This window comes from Mus caroli, unplaced genomic scaffold (assembly GCF_900094665.2).
Source record: "Mus caroli unplaced genomic scaffold, CAROLI_EIJ_v1.1 scaffold_10891_1, whole genome shotgun sequence".
Taxonomy (NCBI): Eukaryota; Metazoa; Chordata; class Mammalia; order Rodentia; family Muridae; genus Mus; species Mus caroli.
Window position 1 is genome coordinate 10,372 of NW_018389562.1, and position 25,963 is coordinate 36,334.

The 25,963-nt window shown below is 43.1% G+C and overlaps 1 protein-coding gene across 1 annotated transcript; it reads right to left on the bottom strand.

Annotated features, from left to right (window-relative positions):
* Positions 1-10,232: 10,232 nt before the first annotated feature.
* LOC110288166 (angiogenin-3) lies at positions 10,233-15,384 on the bottom strand. The gene is made up of 2 exons (XM_021154594.1): positions 15,292-15,384; positions 10,233-10,850 (listed from the first exon to the last, which is right to left on the bottom strand). Exon 2 carries the CDS (start codon positions 10,830-10,832, stop codon positions 10,395-10,397), a length of 438 nt encoding a protein of 145 aa, XP_021010253.1. The 5' UTR covers positions 10,833-10,850; positions 15,292-15,384; the 3' UTR covers positions 10,233-10,394.
* Positions 15,385-25,963: the final 10,579 nt, after the last annotated feature.

Sequence of the window (25,963 nt, forward strand, 5' to 3'; positions counted from 1 at the left end):
TATATATAGTATATACATACTACACCATACATTTGGTAAATGGAGCAGAGTCCCAATAGCCACACTTTATGTTTTCTCTCAGCCTTTTTATAGCTTCTTAGACAAAAGTTCTTTATAAAATTACCTCACAGATAAAATATTATACAAAAGGTATGTTGATAATAAGTTCAAAGCAATTTCATTTTGTAAGTTTAAAGCAACAGTTTCACATGACCTCACTCTATTATGGTGCANACCTGTGGCCTCATTCTTGGNCCTGACCTTAAATGAATGTTTTTCCTTGATCATTTTCTTGTTCCAATCCCATTTCTCGTCTTGGAGCCATTTATGAAAGCTCATTGTACTCTTTATTATGCAGCCTTTACTTATTCTATGAGGAGGGGGCACTTTCTGTTCTTGATTCTGATTTTATTGTAACCTTTCTGGCAAAACAACTAAAACCATCTCCTAAAATTTTCTTCCCAAAATTACTTGAATCATACCTGGAATACTATAAGGTCATTAATTCATCTCAACAGTATTAGTATCTGAAAGTACATCTTCATATTGATCTTCAGGAAATCTGCCCAATAGGGTGAGCTGATGCCCAGGAATCATTAGGCTATGTAACAGTGGCAGGAAAGGCATCACAGCAGTGAGAAGCAATCCTGGGATGAAGTCTCTGGGGTCCTGGTCTCACACAGCACACCCAAGGCAGCCACGCAAAAGATGGGCCATCTGCAAAAACAAAAACAAACATAGAGAACAGCTCAGCTGCTTACCATAGCCTTTCCCACATGGCTTGAACGAAAGTTAGGGAACTCCTTCTGAACTGTGATTGGTGGAGTGTGTTAGTTTGCCTAGTTTTTCTGGTGATGCATCTCTGTGACCTTCAAATACTTCCCAGGCCAGCACAGTTATCTGGTGACCTGCATTGTGTATATATCTTATATTTGTCTTTTATCTTCCCAGGTTTGCTAAGAGATTTGTACTCATACCATCTACAGATACACATGGAAGTCCTGATCTTTTGGTGCCAAAGACGAGATGATCCTTTCTGATGGTGTCCTTGCTTATTCTGGTGAGAATAGTGGGCTTTCCGTGGCTGCTTGACAGTTGCAAGACTAAGGGCATTCTTTGCTTATTAAAAATATTCAACTTGGAACCAATTTGAGAAGTATCCATTCTCCCTCTCAAGTATCCACTGGTTCTCTTTCACTTCCAGCCCAGATTGGCCTGGAAGTCATTGTGTAACCAAGAGTAGTTGAGAGTGACCCTGAGCTTTGATTCTTCTGCCTCAACCTCCTGAATCCTGTGGTTAGAGGTGTGGACCACCACAGTCAGCTTTGTGGGATGCTGGAGATTGAGCATACCTGGTAAGGACCAATGGAGCTACATCCCTCTCCCTAGACTCCCCATTATGATCCATAGTGACATCCATAGTGATACTGTAAAGCTATGGCAGGCCTTAGCTTACCGAGGACCCCCTGAGTGAACCACAAAGAGCCTGGGATAGGTGCGAAAAGCAAGAGGAATTTATTGTTCCAACGCATTGGGGCCATCCTACACCCAAAGGAGAGATGACAACCCCTCACCTCCACACCCCAACCAGTTTGGTCAGTCTTTTTACAGTGTTTCAGAGCAGCAGCCATTAAGCACAATGTGATTTGCAGAACAGTGTGACTTTTAAATTGATTGGTCTCTGGGGAATGAGGTGGTAGGGTTTGTCCAATGGAATGTGTTAACTGGTCTAGGCCTCCCCCACCTTCATGTCCAGTCTTTCCTGCAGAAGTTTAATTAGCCTTCCCCTCCCTGAGGAGATGGGTCTGGTGGAATTTTCAAAAAGGTCCTGAACTAACCTTTTCAATGAAACCATTAATGCTTCTGGTTAATAGACAACATCCTCATTCAAGAATTATTTTATAGATTTACTACACAGTACTTGCCATGTAATCCTTCAATATTATTTGAGGCAAGGTGTGTGTGGGGGGTGGGGGGAGGTGTCAGACTTTCCAAAAATATATACATATTGCAGCACAGTGCTTGTCATATTAAAGGTAATCAGAATGCTAATTAAACATGACAGTGATCTAAGGATGATTTTTTAATTGTCTTCACACAACAATGAAAAGGTCCTTATGGAACAGGCTGCCTGAAGTTGGTAGGCCCCAGACTTAGCATGAATAACTTGAAATACCATTCAGGCCATAATACTTAGCACATAGAGAGCACCNCCTCCCAAAACAAAAAAAAAAAATGTAATCCATCAAACCCCACAGCTCTGGGTAAGTCTCTAAGTGCACTAGTGTTGCTTTCCTGCTTCTGTAGTTTCACTTCTGGCTAACTGTTCTTGTTAACTGAAGAATGTCAACTCAGAATTTCTTTTTAATTTTTAATTTTTATTAGTTATTTATTTAATTTACATCTCAATATCAGTCCCCCTTCTCCTCAGTACCCTTTCATGTAGATCCTCCCCTTTTCCACCCTCCCTTTCTCCTTTGAGAAGGGGGTGCCCCCCTGTAGTTATCAATTCCCCTACTCCCCACCCCCTTTCCCAGGCACATCAAGCTGCATCAGGACTAGGTGCATACTCTTCTACTGAGGCCAGAGAAGGAGGTCCACCAGGAACAGGATCCACCAACAGGCAGGCAAACAGATTTAGCAACAGCACCCTCTCTTGTTCTTGGGGGACCTGCCTCAAGACCAAGTTCTTATCTTGTACATATGTGCAGAGGAACTAAGTCCAGCCCATACTCACCCTTTGTTGATTCAGTCTCTGGGAGCCCTCCAGGGTCCAGGGTAGTTGACTCTGTTGGTTTTCCTGTGGAGTCAGTATCCTCATTGGATCCCTCAGTCCTTTCCCCAACTCTTCTGCAAGACTACCTGAGCTCCATCTAATGTTTGGCTGTGGGTCTCTGCATCTCTTTCCATTAGTTGCTAGGTGGAGCCACTCAGAGGACAGTTATGCCAGGCTCCTGTCTGCAAACATAACAAAATATCACTAATAGTGTCAGGGATTGGTTCTTGCCCATGGGATAGGTCTCAGTTTGGGGAAGTCATTGCTTGGTAATTCCTTCTGTCTCTGCTCTATCTTTGTCCCTATACATATTGTAGATGGATGCATTTTGGGTTAAAGGTTTTGTGGGTGGATTGCTGCCCTTATCCTTCCACTGGGAGTCCTGCCTGGCTACAGGAAATGGCCACTTCAGGATCCATATTCTCCACTGCTAGGATTCTTGCCCCCAAAGACCTTCTCGGGCCTTGCTCCAATTCCAGGTCTCTGGCATGTCTTAGAGATTGCCCCCACCCCAGACTGCTGACTTCCCTTCTCTCCCCTACTCTCCCTACATCTGCCCACCTCCACTTCCTTTCTTGCACCCACTTCCAATATCTATTTTATTTTCCCTTCTGAGAAAGATTCAAGTATCCTCCCTTGGACCCTCCTTGTTATTTAGCACCTTTGGGTCTATGGATTGTAGTTTGGGTATCCTCTACTTTATGGCTAATACCCACTTATAACTCACTCGTGATGATATTTTCTTTTCTTTCTTTCCTTTTTTTTTTAATCCTTAAAAGCTTGTCCTGAGAAAGGCTCAAGACTTCACTGGGACCCCCAACACCGAGTGCAGTTGCTGGCAGTTAATAAAGACATTCTTTGAGCTTAAACCAGTGCACTAATCTTCTCTGATCTACCTAGTCTAGCCCACAACAACTGAACAAAACATCGTTTGTTAGTGGGTGTCTGTAATGTATTAGAACACCATGGACTATGAGTGTGTATGCCCTTATTAGTGCGAACATCATGGACTATGCGTGTATATTCCATTATTATCCCTTTCCTATTTGGAAACTCCAGAAGCATGCCTTCTGGTGTGCTTCAATGTTTATCTCCTGGATGATAATGGAGTGAACTTCTGAAACTAGAAGCCAGCCCGAAATAAATATTTTCTGTTATAAGAATTGACTCGGTCATAGTGTCTCTTCACAACAATAAAATCCTAAGACAGACTTGCCCATAACTATGGATATTGATGGATTAGGTCTTTATTTTCATTTTTTTTTTCATGTAGTGCTGTCTGCATGCTGAATTTTATGGCCTGAAGGGAACTTTCTTCATGGAGTCAGTTATGCTAAGATCTGGAGGCCTACTAAGGTCTGGGGCCCTGTTGCACTATCAGCAAACAAACTTGTGAGATGACTTTATGAGGAGCATCATGAGGCCTTTAAAGAGTATTCCTAGAAACACTGAGGGCATCATTTTAGCCCTCAGGGGCACAGCTGTGGCATCTGAGGGACCTGGGAAGGGGGTAATGATACTGAGAGACAGAACTCTGATGACTCTTCATGAAAGAACAACTTTTATTACCCACTGCTGTTGATACACGGGCTAGCTAGTTACTAGACAATCACTGCAAGCAGAGCTTGAGCAAACAGTATTTTTATGTCCTTCTATGAGATTTCCTTCTGTACTTCCCTGCCTTTTGTGGCCTTGTTGTGCCCTGGAGGACAACCTCCCAGGATTTAGATCTTGTACCTTCAGTGTTCCCTCAGTCAGGGGACCACATCTAGGTTGCTGTTTGCGAAAGGCACTGTAGGCCCTCTGGACCCCAACAATTCTGGCTCTGGAAGAATTGAATGGAAGGTTTGTTCTTAGATACATGGAATTGCTTTTTTCACACTGACCTACAGAGTCAATTTAATTCCAATTAAAATCCCAACTAAAGGGACTGACTTCCAGGCTGAGGCCAGAGTATCACACCATCCATTCTATATGCCACCAGTATATGTGACAGGCACCCCTCAATAAGTACCCCAAGAACACATTTAGTGGTGCCAATCATGGCTCCAGGAATGAAGACATGCTGTACCAGACCAGAGGCAACAATGTGGTTCCAATCATGCACAGCAAGTATGGAGTGGCAGGGAGGTAGAGCTCCACAGTGTCCACCTGAAGTTACATACACGAGTCACTCTGCAGAATCCTGAGTGCAAAACGGAGCTGCAGGACCCTTCAAGACACAACCAACCCAGAGCTGTGTCTGCATGGGAGGTCTCTCTGCAGTCCCTATGTGCTTGCAGAAACCTGATCATAAGGTTCAAGATCAGCTTTTGTTCAGTAAATAGCCTTCCAAAGAGACATATAGAAGGTCATATAACATAAAGGAGAAAACCTTAGAGCCCCTGTATCAAATATGCTTTGAGCATTTGTAAATAAATCAGAGTTAAATTAACTTGTATCATGCTACAAATCAGCTTTCCAATGCTTGAAAAATGCCTGAGACAAATAAATGGTTTGAAAGAAAGAGATTCCTTAGATTCTAGTGTCAAAGATATCACTAGTTAGCTTTCTTGTTTGGGGGTCTGTGGTAGAGAAACACCCACGATGGGAGGCATGTACTAAAGCAATGCTGCTCAAGATCATGGCAGAAGAAAGGAGGACAGGAAAGGGCACTGTGTCCCACAACATACTTCAAGGGCAAGCCCACGGTATCCTAGCTTCTTCCTGCTGAGTCTTACTTCCTAAAGCTGAGCATCCACTCACAGCAGCACAGGCTGCTTACAACCTGGCTCATAAGCTGGGTCTGGAAGTGCAAGCCTGGGACCCTATAACTTCAAGGCTGAGGCAGAAGGACAGAAAAATTGATCCAATCTTGGGTTCTAAGCAAGTTCAAACCAAATCCAGGCTCCAGAGTGACAGACACCCTGACCCAACACTTCTTAGCACTCCCAAAAGATTAGTCCCTAAAAACAGGTTACTGTGACAAATTTATAAATGCTGTGCAGTCCTTTCCATAGACAGCCAGAGCAGTGGGTAAATACTTTGTTGGCACTGGGCATCTGTCAGTCAGTAGGTCAGGAGCAGTCATTGCAAGAGGATCGCAGGGTTGAAGATATTCCAAGTTTTGAAGACAGTTTCTCAACAATGGAAACTGCACAAAAATACATCTATCAGTTGGGACAGCAAAATACTCATTGTGGTTTATAGGTCAAGTGAGGAAGTATTTCTTGAGATAATACCTTACCACATTCATCAAGTTTTAAGAAGAAAACTAAATACTAACTACTAGGCTATAACTGGCTGTACTTCACAACAGAAATGTGAACAAGTCTGGAGATGTGTCACTGGATTAGAATGCAAAAGAGGTTTTGATAACAAAAATCTTAGAAGACATTTAATCTGTTGAAGACAAAATTCTTATCTGTGCAACTCTGAGAATATGTAGTTCAGTGGCTGTTCATTTATGTAGAGTGCACAAGGCCCAAGATTCAAACCCCAACACAAAGAAACCAGAACCAAAAATTGTTAAGTTTACTTTTTTAAAAATTAGGTATTTTCCTCATTTACATTTACAGTGCTATCCCAAAAGTCCCCCATACCCCCCAATTCCCTAACCACCAACTCCCACTTCTTGGCCCTGTCGTTCCCCTGTACTGAGGCATATAAAGTTTGCACAAACAATGGGCCACTCTTTCCACTGATGGATGACTAGGCCATATTNTGATACATATGCAGCTAGAGACACGAGCTCCAGGGGGTACTGGTTAGTTCATATTGTTGTTCCACCTATAGGGTTGCAGATCCCTTTAGCTCCTTGGGTACTTTCTCTAGCTCCTCCATTGGGGGCCCTGTGATCCATCCAATAGCTGACTGTGAGCATCCACTTTTGTGTTTGCTAGGCCCCAGTATAGTCTCACAAGAGACAGTTATATCAGGGTCCTTTCAGCAAAATCTTGCTAATGTATGCAATGGTGTCAGTGTTTGGAGGTTGATTACAGGATGGATCTCCGGGTATGGCAGTCTCTAGATGGTCCATCCTTTCGTCTCAGCTCCAAACTTTGTCTCTGTAACTCCTTCCATGGGTGTTTTGAATCCAATTCTAAGAAGAGAGAAAGTGTCCACACTTTGGTCTTCATTCTTCTTGAGCTTCATGTGTTTCACAAATTGTATCTTATATCTTGGATATTCTAAGTTTCTGGGCTAATGTCCACTTATCAGTGAGTACATATCATGTGAGTTCTTTTGTGATTGGGTTACCTCACTCAGGATGATGCCCTCCAGGTCCATCCATTTACCCAGGAATTTCATAAATTCATTGTTTTTAATAGCTGAGTAATACTCCATTGTGTAAATGTACCACATTATTTGTATCCATTCCTCTGTTGAGGGGCATCTGGGTTCTTTCCAGCTTCTGGCTATTATAAATAAGGCTGCTATGAACATAGTGGAGCATGTGTCCTTCTTACCTGTTGGAACATCTTCTGGATATATGCCCAGGAGAGGTATTGCGGGATCGTCCGGTATTACTATGTCCAATTTTCTGAGGAACAGCCAGACTGATTTCCAGAGTGGTTGTACAAGCTTGCAATCCCACCAACAATGCAGTAGTGTTCCTTTCTCCACATACTCTCACCAGAATTTTTTTATCTTAGCCATTCTGACTGGTGTGAGGTAGAATCTCAGGGTTGTTTTGATTTGCATTTCCCCGATGATTAAGGATGTTGAACATTTTTTCAGGTGCTTCTCTGCCATTCAGTATTCCTCAGGTGAGAATTCTTTGTTCAGCTCTGAGCCCCATTTTTAATGGGGTTATTTGATTTTCTGGAGTCCACCTTCTTGAGTTCTTTATATATATTGGATATTAGTCCCCTATCTGATTTGGGATAGGTAAAGATCCTTTCCCAATCTGTTGGTGGCCTTTTTGTCTTATTGACGGTGTCTTTTGCTTTGCAGAAGCTTTGCAATTTTATGAGGTCCCATTTATCGATTCTCGATCTTACAGCACAAGCCATCTCTGTTCTATTCAGGAATTTTTCCCCTGTACCCATATCTTCGAGGCTTTTCCCTACTTTATCGTCTATAAGTTTCAGTGTCTCTGGTTTTATGTGGAGTTCCTTAATCCACTTAGATTTGACCTTAGTACAAGGACATAGAAATGGGTCAATTCCCATTTTTCTACATGATAACCGCCAGTTATCAGGCAGTGCTGAAGCACGGAGGTATTGACTCTTACAGATCAGAGGATGGTGTGGTAGTCAGAGCAGCTCGCCTGTATTTACCACATTGATATTTGTCTTCCTCTACTTTCTTCATAGGGAATGACTGTGATGTGTTGCATTCGGTATTGCTGCTTACTCTCTCTATTTATAAGAGTAAATTACACTCTCAAAGAGTTGGAGGTCTGTGTCCCAGGGGGAAATTTCCTCTCCCGTTGCCTGTCATCTTCTTCCTTACATGCCACCATTACATGAAGTCTGGGAGATTTTCTTGTTTTTCTCTTGCACAGTCAGCAATCACAGATGGCTTTCTCTTCAATTTCTCGAATGGTTTTATTACTGAGACACAAGGCCTTATCTGTAATTTGTTGTTTCAGTCTAAAGAGCTTCATGTTATGACACAGCAAACAGACAGAGAAAGAAAAAAAAAAACAGGAATGAATTCAATCTGCTGTCCCATCCACTCATGTGATTGATTGATTGGCTGACTGATGATTGATTGATGGTTTATTTGTAGGATTAAATTGTCTCCTTCTACCATGTGAGTCCCCAGATAAAACTTGGGTCATTGGTCTTGGTGGCAAGCATCTTAGGGAAACTTTTCTAATGAGGGGCATTTGAAAAACCTCTACCTGTTTTCTGAAGTAAAGATGGCTCTTCCTGTGCTGAGCATGGACCCGCAGCCCACTTCTCAAATCCTTCCTAAATCTGAATACTCAGGAAGGCTGGGCTCACTCAGGTACTGGCTATGGCTTGAGCTCAGATAAAACAGGATTTTGGTGGTTTTCCATCTAGCAATTGTTTTCTAAATAAAATACATAGGCATGTGTTCATAAACCTTTGCTAACAGGACATTACCTACTGAGCCTGTGCATCTGACAGAACTCAGCAAGCTAGGTTTATACAGAGCTTTTATACTTGAAACAAATCTGGTTGCAGAATGGAAAGAACATAATCTTTCTATAACTTTCTTAAAACCACACAGTTGTCAAATAGCACTCGATAAACTAAAAGATTACATAAAATAGACAAGTTTTAATTTTTAAATAAAATAGCTATGGCAAATGAATGCCTTGGGAGTATCCCGTGAGAACTATTCCTTGCTTAAGACCAGAGAGAGACACTCAATGGATAAAAAGGGAAATTTGACGGCTATGAGAAGGGGAAGAAACCCCTTACTTGGCAATTGGGCAAGCAAATATTCCATCTTAATGAACAACTTCTTAAGGCCTTCACCCCTTGCCAGTAGTAAGTCTGCAGTTTTCAAGAATGAAGAAGACATCTTCTTTTCAAGGAGATGAAAATTATAATTCCACCCAAGACACTCCCGAGCCACCCGATGATCCCACCTATCAAAAGATAAAAAGGGGCCATGAGGTGACTTAGCACTTAGGAACACTTGCTGTTCTCACAGAGGACCTAGGTTTGGACCCCAGCACTAACCATGGCCATCTGTAACTCCGGCTCCAGGGGATCCAACACCTCTTCTGACCCCCCTGGGCACCAGAGACACATGTGGTGCCCATACATACATGCATACAAAACACATATAATAATAGATAATGCACATAAAATAAAAGAAGTAATATTTTAGACAGAGAGAAAGAATAATGGAGGGACATCCTTATGACCTTTTAATGTGTGGCTTGAGTGGTATTGTGGATATGACTACTATTAAGACAATTATATATGACTCTCTGTTGGGGGACCCATACCCACATTTGTGTATGCCTTGTTTACCACCTTTCTGTTGACAGCCCATATCAGAATTATCACTGATAAAAGTCTCCAACTCTGCTTCATGAAGGCTGGTCTTGAATTTTATTTCTATGTGAAACTATGAATCAGGTTTGGCCAGAGTTTAGGTCCTTAAAAAAATAAGGGGATGAATTGAGGATGACAACCTGAAGTTGGGGCTATCCCCTGGGTGCTGACGGTCTCAGGTTGTACAGGAGGAGAGGGCAGGGGGATATTCTTGGTGTGCTGGCTCTCGATCCTAAACTCCTTTCCAAAGGGCTCCAATAGTGACGTATTACTTAATAGACAACTTGGCTCTTTTGAAAATTCCCTGTCATGTCTGTAAATCAATTTATCATCCTCAGCACCATAGAAAGATGAAATCTACTTTCCCATTGACAGGCAAGTTAGGATGAATATCTCTCTGTGTCCCAGCTCCTTCCCCCTGGTGTACAGCAAGGAGAGAAAACAGGAAAAGCTAAATTTACTGGGAACTAGTGATCTTGAAGACTGAGTCTTAATGGTTTTTGAGATAACTTTATTTCTGTGCATTATAAATCAGGAGATGTATGTTCCAGATAATTCATTTTCTGGCCACTGACAGTGAATGCTGAACCAGTGACCATGGCTGTGAGGGGAGATAAAAAGAAAACAGAGCTAAGCCTGTGCCAGGGGCCTGCTGTCTATGGACTGATAAAAGACTCATCGAAGTGGACAGGCCAGCCATCTTCACAGGCAATAACAATATATCTGAAATCTTTAAAGGCATTGTACTGGCATGGAGGCCGGGGAGACCCTCCTTTGTGCGTGCAAGTGGTGATCTGGAAGCGAGAATTGCTTATTCTAAAGTTTACTCCATAAGGGCTTCCATTCTCTCCACAGATGGCCTTGATGTTGTTCTTGGTGTCATGGATAAAGGTGTTGACTTCTTTGCAAGGCGAGGTTAGCTTTCTTTTCTTCATCATACTTTCGCAGTATCTGTAATCTCGGCCCGTTGGCTTGGCATCATAGTGCTGAGTCAGGAATTTTATGTACCTGTAGTCATCCTGAGCCAGAGTGGGCGAGATCACAACCAGACTCAGCACAAAGACCAACAACAAAGAACCTGGGCTCATCGCCATCTCTTCCAACAGTGATTCCTGCCAAGGGCAAAAGAGCATTAGTGGTCAGGCCATAGAAATACATTCTAATTTAGACTAAGTGGGTGGAGACTTTCTTCTCAGAAAGAGCATGTTAAAGGAGTGTCCTCAGCTACCTACCTAATTACATCTTTGCCTTGGCCTTCCTAACTGACTCCATGATACAGTCATCTTCCTTTATTCCTTAGGTTCACCTCCATAGTATAACAAAATCTATTTATATTCTTAATTCACCTATTATTTTACTTGATAACAAAGTTTACACAAGTCCCTATTGGGCCCCAAAACTGTGCTATATCCTAGGGCACAGAGACATTTAAGATATACCAAGGGTAGGTGTAGTATGTGTCAGTAAGGCCCAGCTACTTAGGAAACAGAGACAGGAGGATTGCTTGAATTCTACCCTAGCTTGATATTGTAGAAGATTCTGGTTTTTGTTTGTTTGTTTGCTTGGGGTTTTTTGGGTTTTTTTTTTGGGGGGGGGGGCTAGGGTAGGGTGGTGGCAAGGGTCAAGGAAGAAGAAAGAAAAACAGAAATGCACAGAACAGAAATGTGGCATCCATTGGGGAGGCATGGGGGTTCCTGAGGCAAGACGGATGATAACACAGGAGCTGAGAGCCATGAAGAATGACTTGTGGGGATCAAGAACACAGGACAGCCCATGCTCTAAGGCTACTGAGATGGGATGGATTCCAGGCAGCCACTCAGTTCCACATCAATGAGGAAAGCTGTAGAGAAGATCACCTTGGGATGAAGGGTGCAGGTCTACTTCTCCCAGAGGGCAGAGTTGCTAAGCAATGCATAGGAAGAATGGAACACGTTGTGTGGTACCTGAAGTGGGTCTAGAAGAGGCTCTTACAGAGCAAAATGGGGAACTCATGCTTCATCTTCAGAGTGGTCTACTTCAGAGTCTCTTCAGATGATCTGAGAAAATATTTTCTAGTGTCTCCTACATTTGTAATACTGCTAACAAAGGCAAATAATCTTACAGTGTGGAAAAACAAAACACAAAACGAAACAAAATAAAACTGAGATCTCTTTATGAAGGCAAGAGACTTAAAACTCCCTGTAAGATCTTTCTGAAGAGGGAAGAGAGAAGATTCCTACCATCACCTCCCCAGAGTTCCCAGCTTACCTACTGTACCATATACCAATGCCAATCACAAACCATAGGACCAAGGTGTCTTCTTCTGGAGTTTGGCTTTCTTATAGACTTTTTCCTACTATTATTTTTTTATTTTTTTATTAGATATTTTCTTTATTTACATTTCAAATGTTATCCTCTTTCCTAGTTTCCTCTCTGAAAATTCCCTATCCCCTATGGGTATATTCCCAGATGTGATATTGCTGGATCTTCTCTTATGGACTTTAAAAATGTTATTTCTTAGGAAATTTGAAATTTTGAGAAAAGGGAGATAACAGGGAGATATCAAGCAATTTCTGATCATATCCTTAGTTCTTTGGAGAAAATATAAAAAGATCATCCTGAGATATAAAAACCCTCTTCATGGTGGGGCTGCAGAGATGGCTCAGCAGTTAAAAGTGTATATTACTCTTCAGAGGGCCTGAGTTCTGGTCCCAGCACCCAAACTAAGTAAGCTGCTTACATCCACTGGCAACTCAGGCTCCAAGGGATCCAACGCTCTGGCCTCTGTGGACACCAGGAACTCTCTTAGACATACCTTCCCACAGAAACAGATACACGCGAATACACTTAACTTAAAATAATAAAAATAAAACTTCAAAAAAGGTCACCACAGGGAGGAAATGGCCAAGTAAGTAAAAAGTTGGACTCCATGACAAGCACTTGTATTCCTGGTGCTCTGGAGGTAGAAACACAAGGACCCCTACCAGCCAGCATTGTAATTGGTGAGGTTCAGGTCCCAGAAAACATGGTACATGGCTTCTGAGAAACCTGCACCTCCACACAGAACCCCATCATATCAGATAACCATGAGTGTCCCCACATTTAACAGGAAAAATCAACTTTTATGTTTTGATTTTCTCTTTTGTTTTACTTTGAGACAGGGTCTTGCTATGTAGCCCAGGCTAGGTCCAAACACTTGATCTTCTTTAAGAACTACCACATCTAGTTTATGTGGTTCTAGGGAGGTGGAGGCAGGAGAATTGTCAGTTCAAGGTCATCTTGGGCTCTATAGCCAGTTCAAGGACAGCCTGGGATACTGGAGACCTTGTCTCTAAATAAATAAATACAAAGAATGTTGGATCTTTCAGCCAGCCTAAGGAAATATTAGTTAAAGAGAAAACCAGCCCTAAGTAATTTTTGTTTTGTTTTTGCCCTGCATTTTGTTTCTCAGCTGCATTACGTTAACCATTTATTTTATTTTGTGTTTCCCTCATGCGTAGGTCTGAACATTTTACTTTTACCTTGTGTGTGTGAGCATGTGCATGTATGTGCATGTGCGAGTGTGCACGTGCTTATGTGTTTGGGTGTATGTGCATGTGCAAGTGTGATTGTGTGTGTGTTTTTGTGTGATGTGTGTAGAAGGTGGAGGTCCTGGCCCTCAGCCTATAATCTGGTCAGTAGTGTAGGATCAGGAGTATAGCTTGGAATCTAGGAGGCTGGAGGTTTCAGGCTCTACTGAGTCAAAGCAAAAGCCATAATGTGGAGGAACCTAATGCTAAGGCTATCATAAAGCAAACACTTACCAGCTATCGGGTTTCATGGCTGCTGTTTCCAAGCACACCATGTGATCTTAGGGAAACAACCATTTACCTGTCCATATTTCCTGCTGCTCTATAATCTACAGCTGAGAGGGGTCTGTATTCTTTACTTGAATCATAGTGCTGGCTTCACAGCAGACTCTCAATATCTCTCTGGTAGTTACCTTCCTGTTTCTCTTTAGGCCTATGCTTTACCATCCATAAATGAGAGGGTTCCAGCTTTGAAAGTCTGTGGCTCTTACTAAGCTAATGGATTCTTTACCGGTTTCAGGAGCCAAATATAGCAATGCTGGAATTGCAGCGGCAAATTTATATAACCTTAGTTGATGGTACAAGGTACCAACTGGAAGAAATGGGTGATGGGTGACCTTGGTCCAGTCTCACCGAAATACATCTTCCCTGAAGGATCTCTGGGTAAGCCAAGCCTGTGCACCATGAACACTACANAGGGGGTGTTTCATCCTAAAAAGTTACTTGCTACTTAGGCTTTGAAAAGTCTCAGGCCTATGTGGCCAGGAAAGGGGTTACTTGCTTCTAATTTGCAGAAATTCCACATTAATTTTTACCAACTCACGCGATGCAGTCTCTCATTATGGTTTTTCTAAAACATGCAGGAAGCAACTTCCAGCAGAACACCTCAACCACCAGTGTCTCCTGTCCACCCCCTTGAAACTGTCTCACTGTGTATTTAACTCTGAAACTCCCCTCAAAGCCAGGCAATGTATAATTGTGAGAAAACAAGCGAGAGTGTTATTGTTAGGGAGTGCAGGTGTAAATCTGCCATGGCCAGAGGTACTGAACCTTAGTCACATACACAACAATGACTCTCTTTCGGGTTTCTGCAGTGGAATAGTTCTAACTCTTGTGCAGACTCAGTTTACCCATTCTTATCCCAGTAGTGCTCACAGGAATCAACATCCTCTGTTTCTCTGGGTAGGCAGTGCTTTGTAGCCTAGACACTTAGCAAACTACCTGCAGCAAGGGTGCGATGTGATAAACACCCTTTTCCTAGGTACACTCTTGCTACTTTGTGTATTCTCTGTGTATCCTCTCAACAGTCTAGCATGATGCAACACCTGATGCCTGGTCTTCCTCCCCCTCTTTCCTTCTTTCTTCCCTCAGCCTACCATCTTATGATCTTGGTTCGTGTTCCACGTTGTTTTTAAAGAGCATCCATATTTTTTTTAAAGGAAAGAAGCAAGGAGAAAGTACTGCTGAAAGCACTTCATGGAGTGGGGTTTTCTTTTTCTTTTTGGAGACAGGGTTTCTCTGTGTAGTCCTGGATGTACTGGAACTCACTCTGTAGACCAGGCTTGCCTTGAACTCAGAGATCTGCCTGCCTCTGCCACCCCAGTGCTGAGATTAAAGGTCTGGGCCACCATCACCAGACTTGGGGTTTTTCTTATTATTCCTGCCAAGCCACATGCTTGTTATGGAAGGAAACACGGCAGCTCACATGCCCTTCTGCCAATGGCTTCCTAAGCCTCTGGGGGCTTTTAATCACAATTTAAGAAACCCTCCTATATCTCCATCTCCTTGCTCGAAATCCCATTAATTTCTTCCCAGATACAAACCACACCAAAGAAATCTGTTTACATTTTAAATTTTAACTCTTACTCATTTTCTTTTTAATGCGCGAGTTTGAGTCCCGAAAGCATAAGGGGGGTTAATCTGTTTCACTAAAATAGATGAACTGCTAGAAAGAGCACAGAGGAAAAGTAGCAGAGAGTTGAGTACCCACAGGGAAGAATCTTACAAAAGCTGGCCAGCTTTCCTCCAACTGGGGGCGAGTCTAGCTGTGTGCTCCTGGAGACAGTGTCCTGCAGTGTGAAGCTAGAGGCTCCTCACAGGCTGGCAATATATAGTGCTCCTGTGACAGGGTAGGGAGAACCTATCTAAGGATCTTTACTTTGGCAGAGACTTGTAACAAAGGACATGAATCATGGACAAACAATGAGTCATTCACCATTCCCCTGAGCATGCCTGGGTCAAATAGTAACCATCTGGTGGACCAAACATTTTTTTCGGGGAAGAAAAGAAGTACTTCCTGGGTTCATCTTCCATTCATCTGCAGAAAACAAAATTTGGCTACTCAACCTCCTGTTCTTTAAAGCTGTCTACATCTAAGCATTATGGGGACCATGTACAGAAGGAATTATGGATGTCTGCTCTGCTTATGAGGCAATGCCAAGATCGAACAGTAGACAAGCCACAGGGTCAGACTTTGAATACCCAGACACTAAACAGCAGGATAGTGAAGAAGTCTACTAGAATTGTTCTGACATACACATCTTCAGGGCTGGACAGATAGCTCAGTGGTTGCGGGCACTTCCTCAGGTTTAGTTCTCAGACCCACATGGCAGTTGACAACCATCTGTAGTGATGCCTTGGTCTGTCCTCCTCAGGCATTGCATATGCATGGTACACAAACATACATGCATATATATATATATATATATATATATATATATATATAAAATACAATTTTAAAATTATTATACATTTATCTTATATCTAGGGCATGATTGCATTATTTTAGCTCTTTGTTAATTTCTAGATTTTCCTCCATCATTGTGTAGATATTTGTGTGTGATTTAAGCTGTAGTAATTTCTAAAAGCAAAAGTAGAAAAAAAAAAGACCTACAGGTTGTCAGAGGAGTAGGGGTGGAGGCAAGGGCAAAGTATCTCTCGCTGTGTGGGAACTGTCCTGGGGATGTCTGAGGTGAGTCCGGGCACATGAACTAGAACATCAGCTGACTCGCTGTAGCAGGAGGAGGAATACAGCACTCGAGCATCTTCAGACTCCCTCAGCAAGGCTGGTCTCTGTGTGGCAGGAACAGGGCTCCCTCAGAAAGCAGCAAAGATGCAAGCAGGCAGCTTTGGGACACTGACTTGCAGGCATGCTCACACCTGGACTTGGGAACACTCAGAGAAGGCTATACTGAAATCAAGGACCCACAATATGGTCCAGATGTATCTAGATTTACTTAGGTTGGTGTAACCTGTTTCTTCAGGCTGTCAGCATTCCTTTGAGTTATTGGGTGGATCCTTTCCAGAGAAGAATATTTGCTTACTCATTTCGATATTCATCAACTGATCTAGATCCTCTAACCACGAAAAACATTCAGGGATTCTTTTTAAAGGTTCAGAAATGCAAGATTTGATAGCAATTATTAAAAAACTTAATCGCTAATCCAAGCAATCTCTGGCTATGGGCGCTGGCAGATAATTCCCCTGGGGTCTGATGAAGTCATTGGGTTGTTGCAATTGACCTGCAAGTGTTCTACTCTTGCCTGCAAAAAGTTCTGAAATCAGCTAATTTGCCTTCTCCAATGAGCTTTTGTTCATGACCATAGAGTACACTCTAGGAGTGTATTATCTTTAAAAACCAAACCCTTAATTCCAGCACTTGGGAGGCAGAGGCAGGTGGATCTCTGTGAGTTTGAGGTCAGCCTGGTCAAAGGAGCTAGTTCTAGAACAGCTAAGGCTGTGCAGAGAAAGCCTGTCTCTACAAAAAAACAAGGGAACAAGCAAAAGCTGCCCAGAATGTGCATATTGCAATGGATACACTTCCTAAGAACTGGGCCTGACAGCTTGAGGAGGAAGAGTGGGTGGCATGAGGACTTGGAAAGGGCCCAAACCTCAACACTTTCCAGCTTTGTTGAGGCACAGCCCAGCTTAAAGGTCCCCTTTGTCCTTGTCTGCTCCCTCTCCCTCCCGCACTCAGCCCAACTGTGGGCTGAGAGGAAATGAGGCTGGGGATGTGATAAGATGACTCAGCTGTTATAGCCTGGCTTGGGGTACTAGAGTCTCTTAAAAGGGAGACCTAGCCACATGTGACCAGGCATCCATTAGACAAGTGCCAAACTTTTTTCTGACATATGCCAACACTTAAACTGCTTCAGATGTGCAGAGAAGGATAGCACTCAGGGTCTTTAGGGTGAGGCCACTCTACTGGTATCCAACCTGGCACCGAAAAGCTCAGTGTGCAAGCATACAGATGTGGAAGGACTGAGTTCTAGAGTCACAACCTCTCATTGTTAGGAGAGCAGGCAGTCCATTGCAAACCCAGATGGCCTCATCAATCCCCAGGGGGAATATCAGCCAACTCCCATAGCCAGAGGAGACACATCAGTGTGGCCCTGTTTTGATAAACCACCAGAAAACAGAGGTACTTCAACCTCACCCACAGCACACACACAGACACAAAATCCCCTAATCTGACACACTAACTTGCTCAAACACATCAGATTCCATTTTTTAGAGCAATGTCAGAGTGCCGGGGAGCAGACAGAGACTCTCAGCAGTCAGGACTCTTCCCGAAGTCGCTGGACCTTCACCCAACAACTCAGGGGATTTAGAACCTGTTCACATCTCTGACAAGAGGCCAGGGCTCTTTGTAAAATGTATTTGCCCAACTTGGCATATATTTAAACAGAAATGAGTATTTAAAAAATTGTAGTTTATGAAGTTGCCAGGAAAAACAGTGTGTGTGTGTGTGTGTGTGTGTGTGTGTGTGTGTGTGTGTGTGTGTGTGTGTGTGTGTGTGTGTCACCTTCCTGGCAGCATTGGTCTTCTGTCCTGTGTGTGTGTTTTGTGTGTGTGTTTTCCAGGGCTCAGACCCAGGACCTCACATATGATACATAGACTAACATTGAGCCACATCCCCAGTCATGAATATTGTATCTTTCAGAAATTTTAGTTCTTATAAAACAACTACCAAATTAAAAAAAAAAAGTGTTTATTAAAATGTTTAACTTCCTGAAAGCCATCCTACTTTCCTGGAATTTTTGTCTGTCTCTTCTCCAATCCAGTAATATCCATAAGACATGAGACATGAAATTCTTCTTCTAATATTTCTAGTGTTGGCACATCCCCCCTCCCCCTTTTTACACAGTGTGTATGTTGGATTCTGTCCTTAGGGCTCATTATAGAGTAGAAGGCATGGGGACACTGTGAGATTCCTTTACAATGCTAACATACTACTCAGTAACAGAAGTAACAACTAGAAAAGGAAAGTTCACAGGAGGACCCTCTGTGGAGTGGGGGCTCCCCTGGGTCAGGGAGAATGGAAACAAAGAACTGATGGCATCCGTACATTTCCAAACAAGACACAAATTAAACATTTGCTTTCCAACATACTGGGCTCTGCTTGCAGCCTCTCTGAAAATAACTGCTTACAGAGAGTGCTCTATACTCAAATGTACACACAATGGAAGATCTCAAGACGTTTTAACCAGCCTGCATGGTTATAAATTTTAGGTTTTAAAGGTGATTCCCCCAGAGGTTCTTTTATTGTTGAGAATAGCTTTTGCTATTCCCGGTTTTTTGTTGTTCCAGATAAGTTTTCAAATTGCCCTTTCTAAGTAAGTGAAGAATTGAGTTGGAATTTTGATGGGAATTGCATTGAATCTGTAGATTGCTTTCGGCAGGATAGCCATTTTTACTATATTAATTCTGCCAATCCATGAGCATGGGCGATCTTTCCATTTTCTGAGATGTTCTTCAATTTCTTTCTTCAGACACTTGAAGTTCTTGTCATACAGATCTTTCAATTCCTTAGTTAGAGTCACACCAATGTATTTTATATTTTGTCTTACAGTAACTCGGACATCTTAGATCAATTGGCATTCTCTTGAGGGTCCATGATGTAAAACTAGACCATTAGTTCTAGCTCTGGAGCAAATTGAGCTAGATGGAAATGTATTAAGGAATCTGTTGCAAAAATCAACCAGAAAAATACTATTCCATTTGCTGTGAGTACAGTTTTGAGTTATTGTTTGTAAATGCATTTTTAAAGTTTGTCTTTTAACTTTAACATGTGTCTGCACTTACATGTGCCATGCCGGCACATATCCTACAAAACCAAACACATGTCTGATTCCTGTGGAGCTAGAGTTATGTGCATTTGTGACCTCTGGGTGCCAAACTGGGGTCCTCTCGAAGGGAAGAAATCTGGAAGAGGGGAAGCTCTCTTAAGCACGGACATTTCACCCATCCCTAAGTATTATTTGTTTGTTTGTTTGGTGGGTTTTTTTGGGGGGAGGGGGGTTTTGAGACAGGGTTTCTATGTATAGCCTTGGCTGTCCTGGAACTCACTTTGTAGACCAGGCTGGCCTCGAACTCAGAAATCTGCCTGCCTAAGTATTATTTTTACTTATGTGTCTCTGTGTGTCTGTGCACATGTGTATGAACATGCCAACGGATGCTACTCAAGCACACCAGATGTCCTGGAATGGAGCTACAGGCAATGGTAAGCCCCCCAGCATAGGTGCTGAAACTAACCTTGGGTCCTCTAGAAGAGCAGCAACTACTCTTAAGCAGTGAGCCATCTCTGCACACACCAACATCGTATGATTTTAAAAATGAAAGACAGAAATACAAATGTCTCATGATTCTAGCTTTCTAAGACTTTGTTTCTAAGTGTGTAGCCAAACTAAAAGAAAACTTGATCTGTCCATTATTCAAACCCAGTCATGAAGTCTGCGGGAAATTGAAAGGATTTCTATGTAGAGTTCAGATTCAGACTTTAAACTACCTGCAGAAGAGGACTTGGAATTTGATTCCTTAAAATGGAGCCAGCAGCACCATGGCTTGGCCAAGAGCAGTAACAGAAGGCTGGCTGTACAAGCAGACAATGTACCAATCTGTGGGTTCTGCATGTTGAAGACTCTGAGCCACCAGTTCCACCCACAGAGCCTGCTCTATATCTATGGGCCCAAGTGGAGCTCACCCATTATCTCTGAATTCCAGTACAACCAGCACTCAGTTCCACAGGATCCATAACACAGACTGGGTAAGACACCGACTCTCTAAGCCTGGAACAGGAGGGGCAGTGATGGGACAGTGTCCAGGAGAAGTTCACCATGGACCCACAGTGACAGCAGAGGCCCTTCAGGAAGAGAGAAAACTGAGGTAAGTTGGGAGTAGTCACTTCTCTTCTGTTTTCACAGGAATCCGGACTCTGAATCTCCTGCTGCTGCTGGGACTTGTCCTAATGCTTGCCTAAGGCCAGCAACCAACCCTTCCCCAGAAGTTTTACACTGAGCCTATCTAGAATAGCACCTACCCCGATGTGATGATGCAATATAGGTTGTTAATAGGTATAGACTAAGATGTAAGGACATAGATACTGTTCTTCACACAAGTTGTGCTGATGTTGTTGGTGTGTGTGGTCATCCAAATATCACCTGCAACAACTTGACAAGAAAAAATTGTCATGCTACTTCATTTCTGGTATCTATAACTTTTTGTAACCTCACTACTCCGACAAGAATACATACACAACGCAGATACCAAAGGACAGGTTCAGTGAAGTACTACAGAGTGGCCTGCGAGAACAGAACTCCACAGGACACTCCCAACTATCCAGTGGTTCTGGTTCACTTGGATGGGACATCTTAGCTCCAGTGCCAGCACTTTGTATTTTCCCTCATCTGCTACTGCCAGGATCATAGTAGTGAAAAACCAGTTCCTCTGTCTGTGCTCTATATCAGCACTGTCCTCATGAAACCTGTCGCTGACTCCCTTTAATTCAGCTGCACAGATCTTTTCTAATCAACAAACATTTTTGGCATGCTCATCTAGATTTCTGGTATCTCTGTGTCTGATAGGGTGGAGAAAGTGGAAGGGGAAGACACATACATACAGTGTGTGTGTGTGTGTGTGTGTGTGTGTGTGTGTGTGTGGGGAGAGAGAGAGAGAGACAGAGAGAGACAGAGTCAGAGACAGACAGAGAGAGACAGAGACAGAGACAGAGAGAGACAGAGAGAGAGAGGCAGAGACAGAGACAGAGACAGAGAGAGACAGAGAGAGATGTGTGTGTGTGTGTGTGTGTGTGTGTGTGTGTGTGTGTGTGGAGAGAGAGAGAGAGACAGAGAGAGACAGAGTCAGAGACAGACAGAGAGAGACAGAGACAGAGACAGAGAGAGAAAGAGAGAGAGGCAGAGACAGAGACAGAGACAGAGAGAGACAGAGAGAGAGGCAGAGAGACAGAGACAGAGAGAAAGAAAGGGCCTCTTACCAAATGAGGCACCTTCCCAGTCCCTGGAAGCAAAAGTATCAGAGAAGAGAAGGATGTCTTTCCAGAACATCTTCCCTGAAGTTTCTCTGTGGGAATGAAGTGGCTGGCAGAGGAAACCCAGGAATTGGGGTCTCTTGGTGAGGCTATTCCTTGCCCTCTCCTGCAGAGCTGTCCTTAGACGTCAATTGTGAGATCATTCAACACAAACCAGCAAGGACAGATTCCAAGATAGGGGAACTGGATTTCATACAGAAAAGGGATGAATAATGAGAGGTCCTGCCCTGACTCCTGAGGACAGAACTGTAGTCAGGAATTAAATTCAGACAGGGAGGTGCTATCTCTTTAAGGACATGCGTGAGCCTGGCATCACCAGATGTGGCAGTGAGCCTTCCTGCAGTGTCAGATGAAGAATGGAGCAGAGGGGTGACATCCTCAGGTCCACACCTCTGACTTTCAGTCTGGACCCCCAGCTTCCATTTTGCTGTTCCTTCCTGGGCTCCCACATGCAATACATGGCCTCTCCTTCCCACTGGGCAGTGATGGCACCAATGATGCTCTCAGTGAACCACAGTTAGGCCTGCAGTGAACCCACTCCTCTTGAGCAGCAAATGGATTTCTTGTGTAATCTTCCATTCTGGGTTGGTGTGGAACCTTGCTGAGTCTGGCATGGCCTTGGTGGAGACAGAATGACAGGGTTTCTGCCCCTGGAACAGGACCAGCAGATGTGGACTGCCATGGCATAAGGCTTGTTTGTATAATAATGGACATATTTTCATGTTCCCTTGACCAGTGTCCTTCCTGTTGACCTTAATGACTGCATAAGGATCTGGGGTAGCATGAGTCCGTATGGCAAAGGTTTGGCTAATGTCTTAGCATAATGGTCCAGTCTGAGACCTTCAGTGCAGCCTTACAGACTGTGGAAAAGAATTCTAAAAAAATGAGTGTGATCATATATGATTTCTCAACTATGTGAAAATTAAAGATGCAATATGAATTATATGAGGGCCTTCATGAATGTGAAGGAACAAAGGCAGGTACACTATAAACCAGGTTGGTCAGAAAGACACAAAGGCAGGCACATTCCTGAGTTGAAGGTCAGCCTAAGACACAGTAAGACTAGTCCAAGGTGGGGTAGAAATGGTAATTTTAGGACTAGAAATTTCAGGTCCCACTCAGCTAGCTTACCATCTCTGATCTCTGAGATCTTTTGAAATGTTAAATGAAAATATGTTCTTGCTGTTTCCTGAGAATCTATGGGTTGTGGTTATCAGATGGTGATTCATGGTATAATGAAAGGAAACCTCAAGTGCTATCTAGAGATTTCCAGAGAAATCCAATCTGCCAGAGGGGAGAAAAAAGGAGAACAGAGAGGAAGCAGGCTGGAAAACTTTCTCCAGCAGAACACAGGCTGCAAGATTAGACCCACGATTTGACTTCTAGTGGTTTGGTTTTGCTGCTCTCAGACACTCCTTGTCTCAGAAAATGCTCACTAACCTGAGGCTGGTCCTTGGCAGAATCTGCACTTCAGGGTTTGACATAATCTCCTGACTTCAGATGAAATTTGGTACAGCTTGAGGGTCTCCCTCTGTAGCTCTTGCTTGTATTTTCCTACATGATATATTCACAATATATGTGGCTGGGGTCAGCAGATAGCAGAGGAGGGATTTGGTTCCCTGGACCTGGAATTACAGATGGTTGTTAGCTACAGTGGTGCTAGAAATCCATGGTGCTAGGTCCTCTTGGAAGAGCAGTCAGTGTCCTTAACTGCTGAGACATCTCTCTTGCCTAGTGGATTTTTAAAATGACATGTGTATGTGTGTGTGTGTGTGTTTGTGTGTGTGTATGTGTGTGCCTGTGCATGTGCATATGTCTGTGTGTGTGTGCTTGTGCAAGTGCATGTGAGAGTGTGTGTGTGCCTGTGCAAGTGCATCTCTCTCTCTCTCTCTCTCTCTCTCTCTCTCTCTCTCCCTGTGCCTGCCTGTACAAGTGCGTGTGTACGTGTGTTTGTTTGTTTGTGCCCCTGTGTGTGTGCATGTGTGTGTCCCTGTGTAAGAAGTCATCATGTACCCTTTGCTATCACTCTGCCTATTTCTCTGAGGCAAGGTCTCTTGAACCTGTGACTCATGGTCTCTTGACTCGGCTGGAAGCCAGAAAACTGGAAGGTCTGCCTGTCTCCTTGGTGCTTAGAGCAGAGATGACAGGTGTGGGGGAGATATCTGACTTGTTATGTGTGCTGGGATCAGAACTTTGGTCCTCATGATTATGCAACAAGTGCTTTACACGCTGACCAATCCCCCGTACCCACTACTTCTTTAACAATTTCCATCTGCAAGGTTTTTTTTTCCTTATTTCTGTACCAGGTGGCTTCAGCCACTACAAAATGTGAGAGTCTCAGTCTGAGGAGATGTAGTTCAGCACTGCCCTTTAGGGGATGTTCCAACCCCTGAGTTCACTGATGATACCCAAGAGTTTCTGCTAAAACTCTGACTAGGGATTGTGGGTCACTATAGTGGCCTGTTCTTCTTAACCAGTTCTTCTGTACTTCCTATCAGAGCTCACCAAAACGGCATGGTTATTATGCTCTATGTTCACTTTAAGGATATCATCTCAAAAACTATTGTGTAGAAACACACTCTTTGTGTGGTTACAAAACCTAAGACCAGAATGGTCTTGGAGAAATGATCAACAAACTCCAGTGAAAACTGCTGGAATAAATTCACTTCTGTGGAGAGTGAGACCTTTACAAACAGACACATCACATACATCATGTACAATGACCCCCCCCCACTCTCCTTTTCTCATTGTGCCTTAATGCTGCAGGCAATACCCTATTTTTAATAAGTCCTTGTGCCCAGTGGGGAGCACAGCCTGAGATGGCCAGGTTTCATTAAGAACTGGCTCCTAGTCATTAGCTCACAGGAAATACTGGAGAAGGATTTTGATGGCTTACAGAGGTGTGCCCTGTGCCTTACTGATGGAGAAACTGAACAGTGAACATTCCCTTACCAAGGGCATTTCCTACAAAGAAAGGCACAGTGGCATTTTTGGAAGCTGGAAGGAGATGAGACCATGGTATTTCTGTAAAGGAGGTAAAAGATTCAAAAAAGATGTATCTCTTTTATTTTATGCTTACCTTGGAAATATATTTAGAACAAAGTTTGTTCATCATGTGGTGGTGCATACCTTTAATCCCAGCCCTCAGAAAGCAGAGACATGCAGACATTTATAAGTTTAAGGCCAGCATGGTCTACACAGGCAGTTCCAGGACAGCCAGGGATACACAGAGAAACCCTATGTTGAATAACAAACAAACAAATTAAAATGTGTGATTTATTTTCTGATTTTTCAACGTGTCTATACTGAATATATATTGTTTCTCTAATTAAAAAAATTTAATACTCTCTTAACTGTCAACTTCTTAAGTCAGTCATTGTGTGGTCATTTGCAGCCCCTGGAGTCAATTCTTCTAGGAATAGCATCACCTTGTTAATTGTTCTGGGTTTTTCCAAGATCTGTAGCAATCCAAGGTTTCCTCAGAGAATGTCTGCTTATTTAATTGAAGAAATCAGCTTCTTTTTACAAGGCACTACCTTTGGGTAGCTGAAAAATTCTCTTTATTTATTTGGATGACTGCTTGGTAAAACACAACATCCAGGGACCCTCTATTTTGTATTCAATATTTTCTACAAGAGTCTGCATCATTGACTCCCTCTTTGGTTTTTAGTATTCCTTCTTAGGGAGGACAGTGGGGCTGGAAGATGGCTCAGTGGTTAAGGACTGCTCTTCCAGAGGATTCGAGCTCCGCTCCCTGCACCCACATGACAGCTCACAATCACTTGTTGCCTTGTTCTAGCCCCTGACGGCACTGCACACACATGGTTCACAGACATACAGGAGGGTACAGTACCTATACACATAAAATAATACCTTAAAAAGGACAGACCTGGGCTGACATTACTAGCACAAGCCTTGGTGTGTGAAAGCAGTGGGAATCTTGCTTGTAAGCTGTGAGCTTCTATCCTGAATCATCCAGGGGAAACTCAATTCTAGTAGGGACACAGCAGGAGGGCTGGAAATGAATTCCTAAGTTCCTGAGGAGTCCTGATAAAACCTGTGACACTGAGGCATGACAGAGCATTAGACCCCAATCCACATGGTTTACAGTTACTACACTCAGGAAGGCCTTACATCATCAATTTCAAAAGCCTTGAGGACCATTTAGAAAGCCAGGGAACCATCTGTCTCCATCTAGTTTGGTCTGTACATTCTCNTTTTAAATAAAANTTTCTAAGNTCTTTACNTTTTTNATTTCAATCATTTTCTGAGCTAAGGTCATACATAAACAGGTTTCTAGGTTTAAGATAGCCTTAAACTCCTCCTGGTCCTCCTGTCTCCACCTCCCAAA

Bases quoted from the DNA above. Each gene is read 5' to 3' on its own strand.
- LOC110288166 (XM_021154594.1), bottom strand. From the start codon at position 10,832: ATGGCGATGAGCCCAGGTTCTTTGTTGTTGGTCTTTGTGCTGAGTCTG.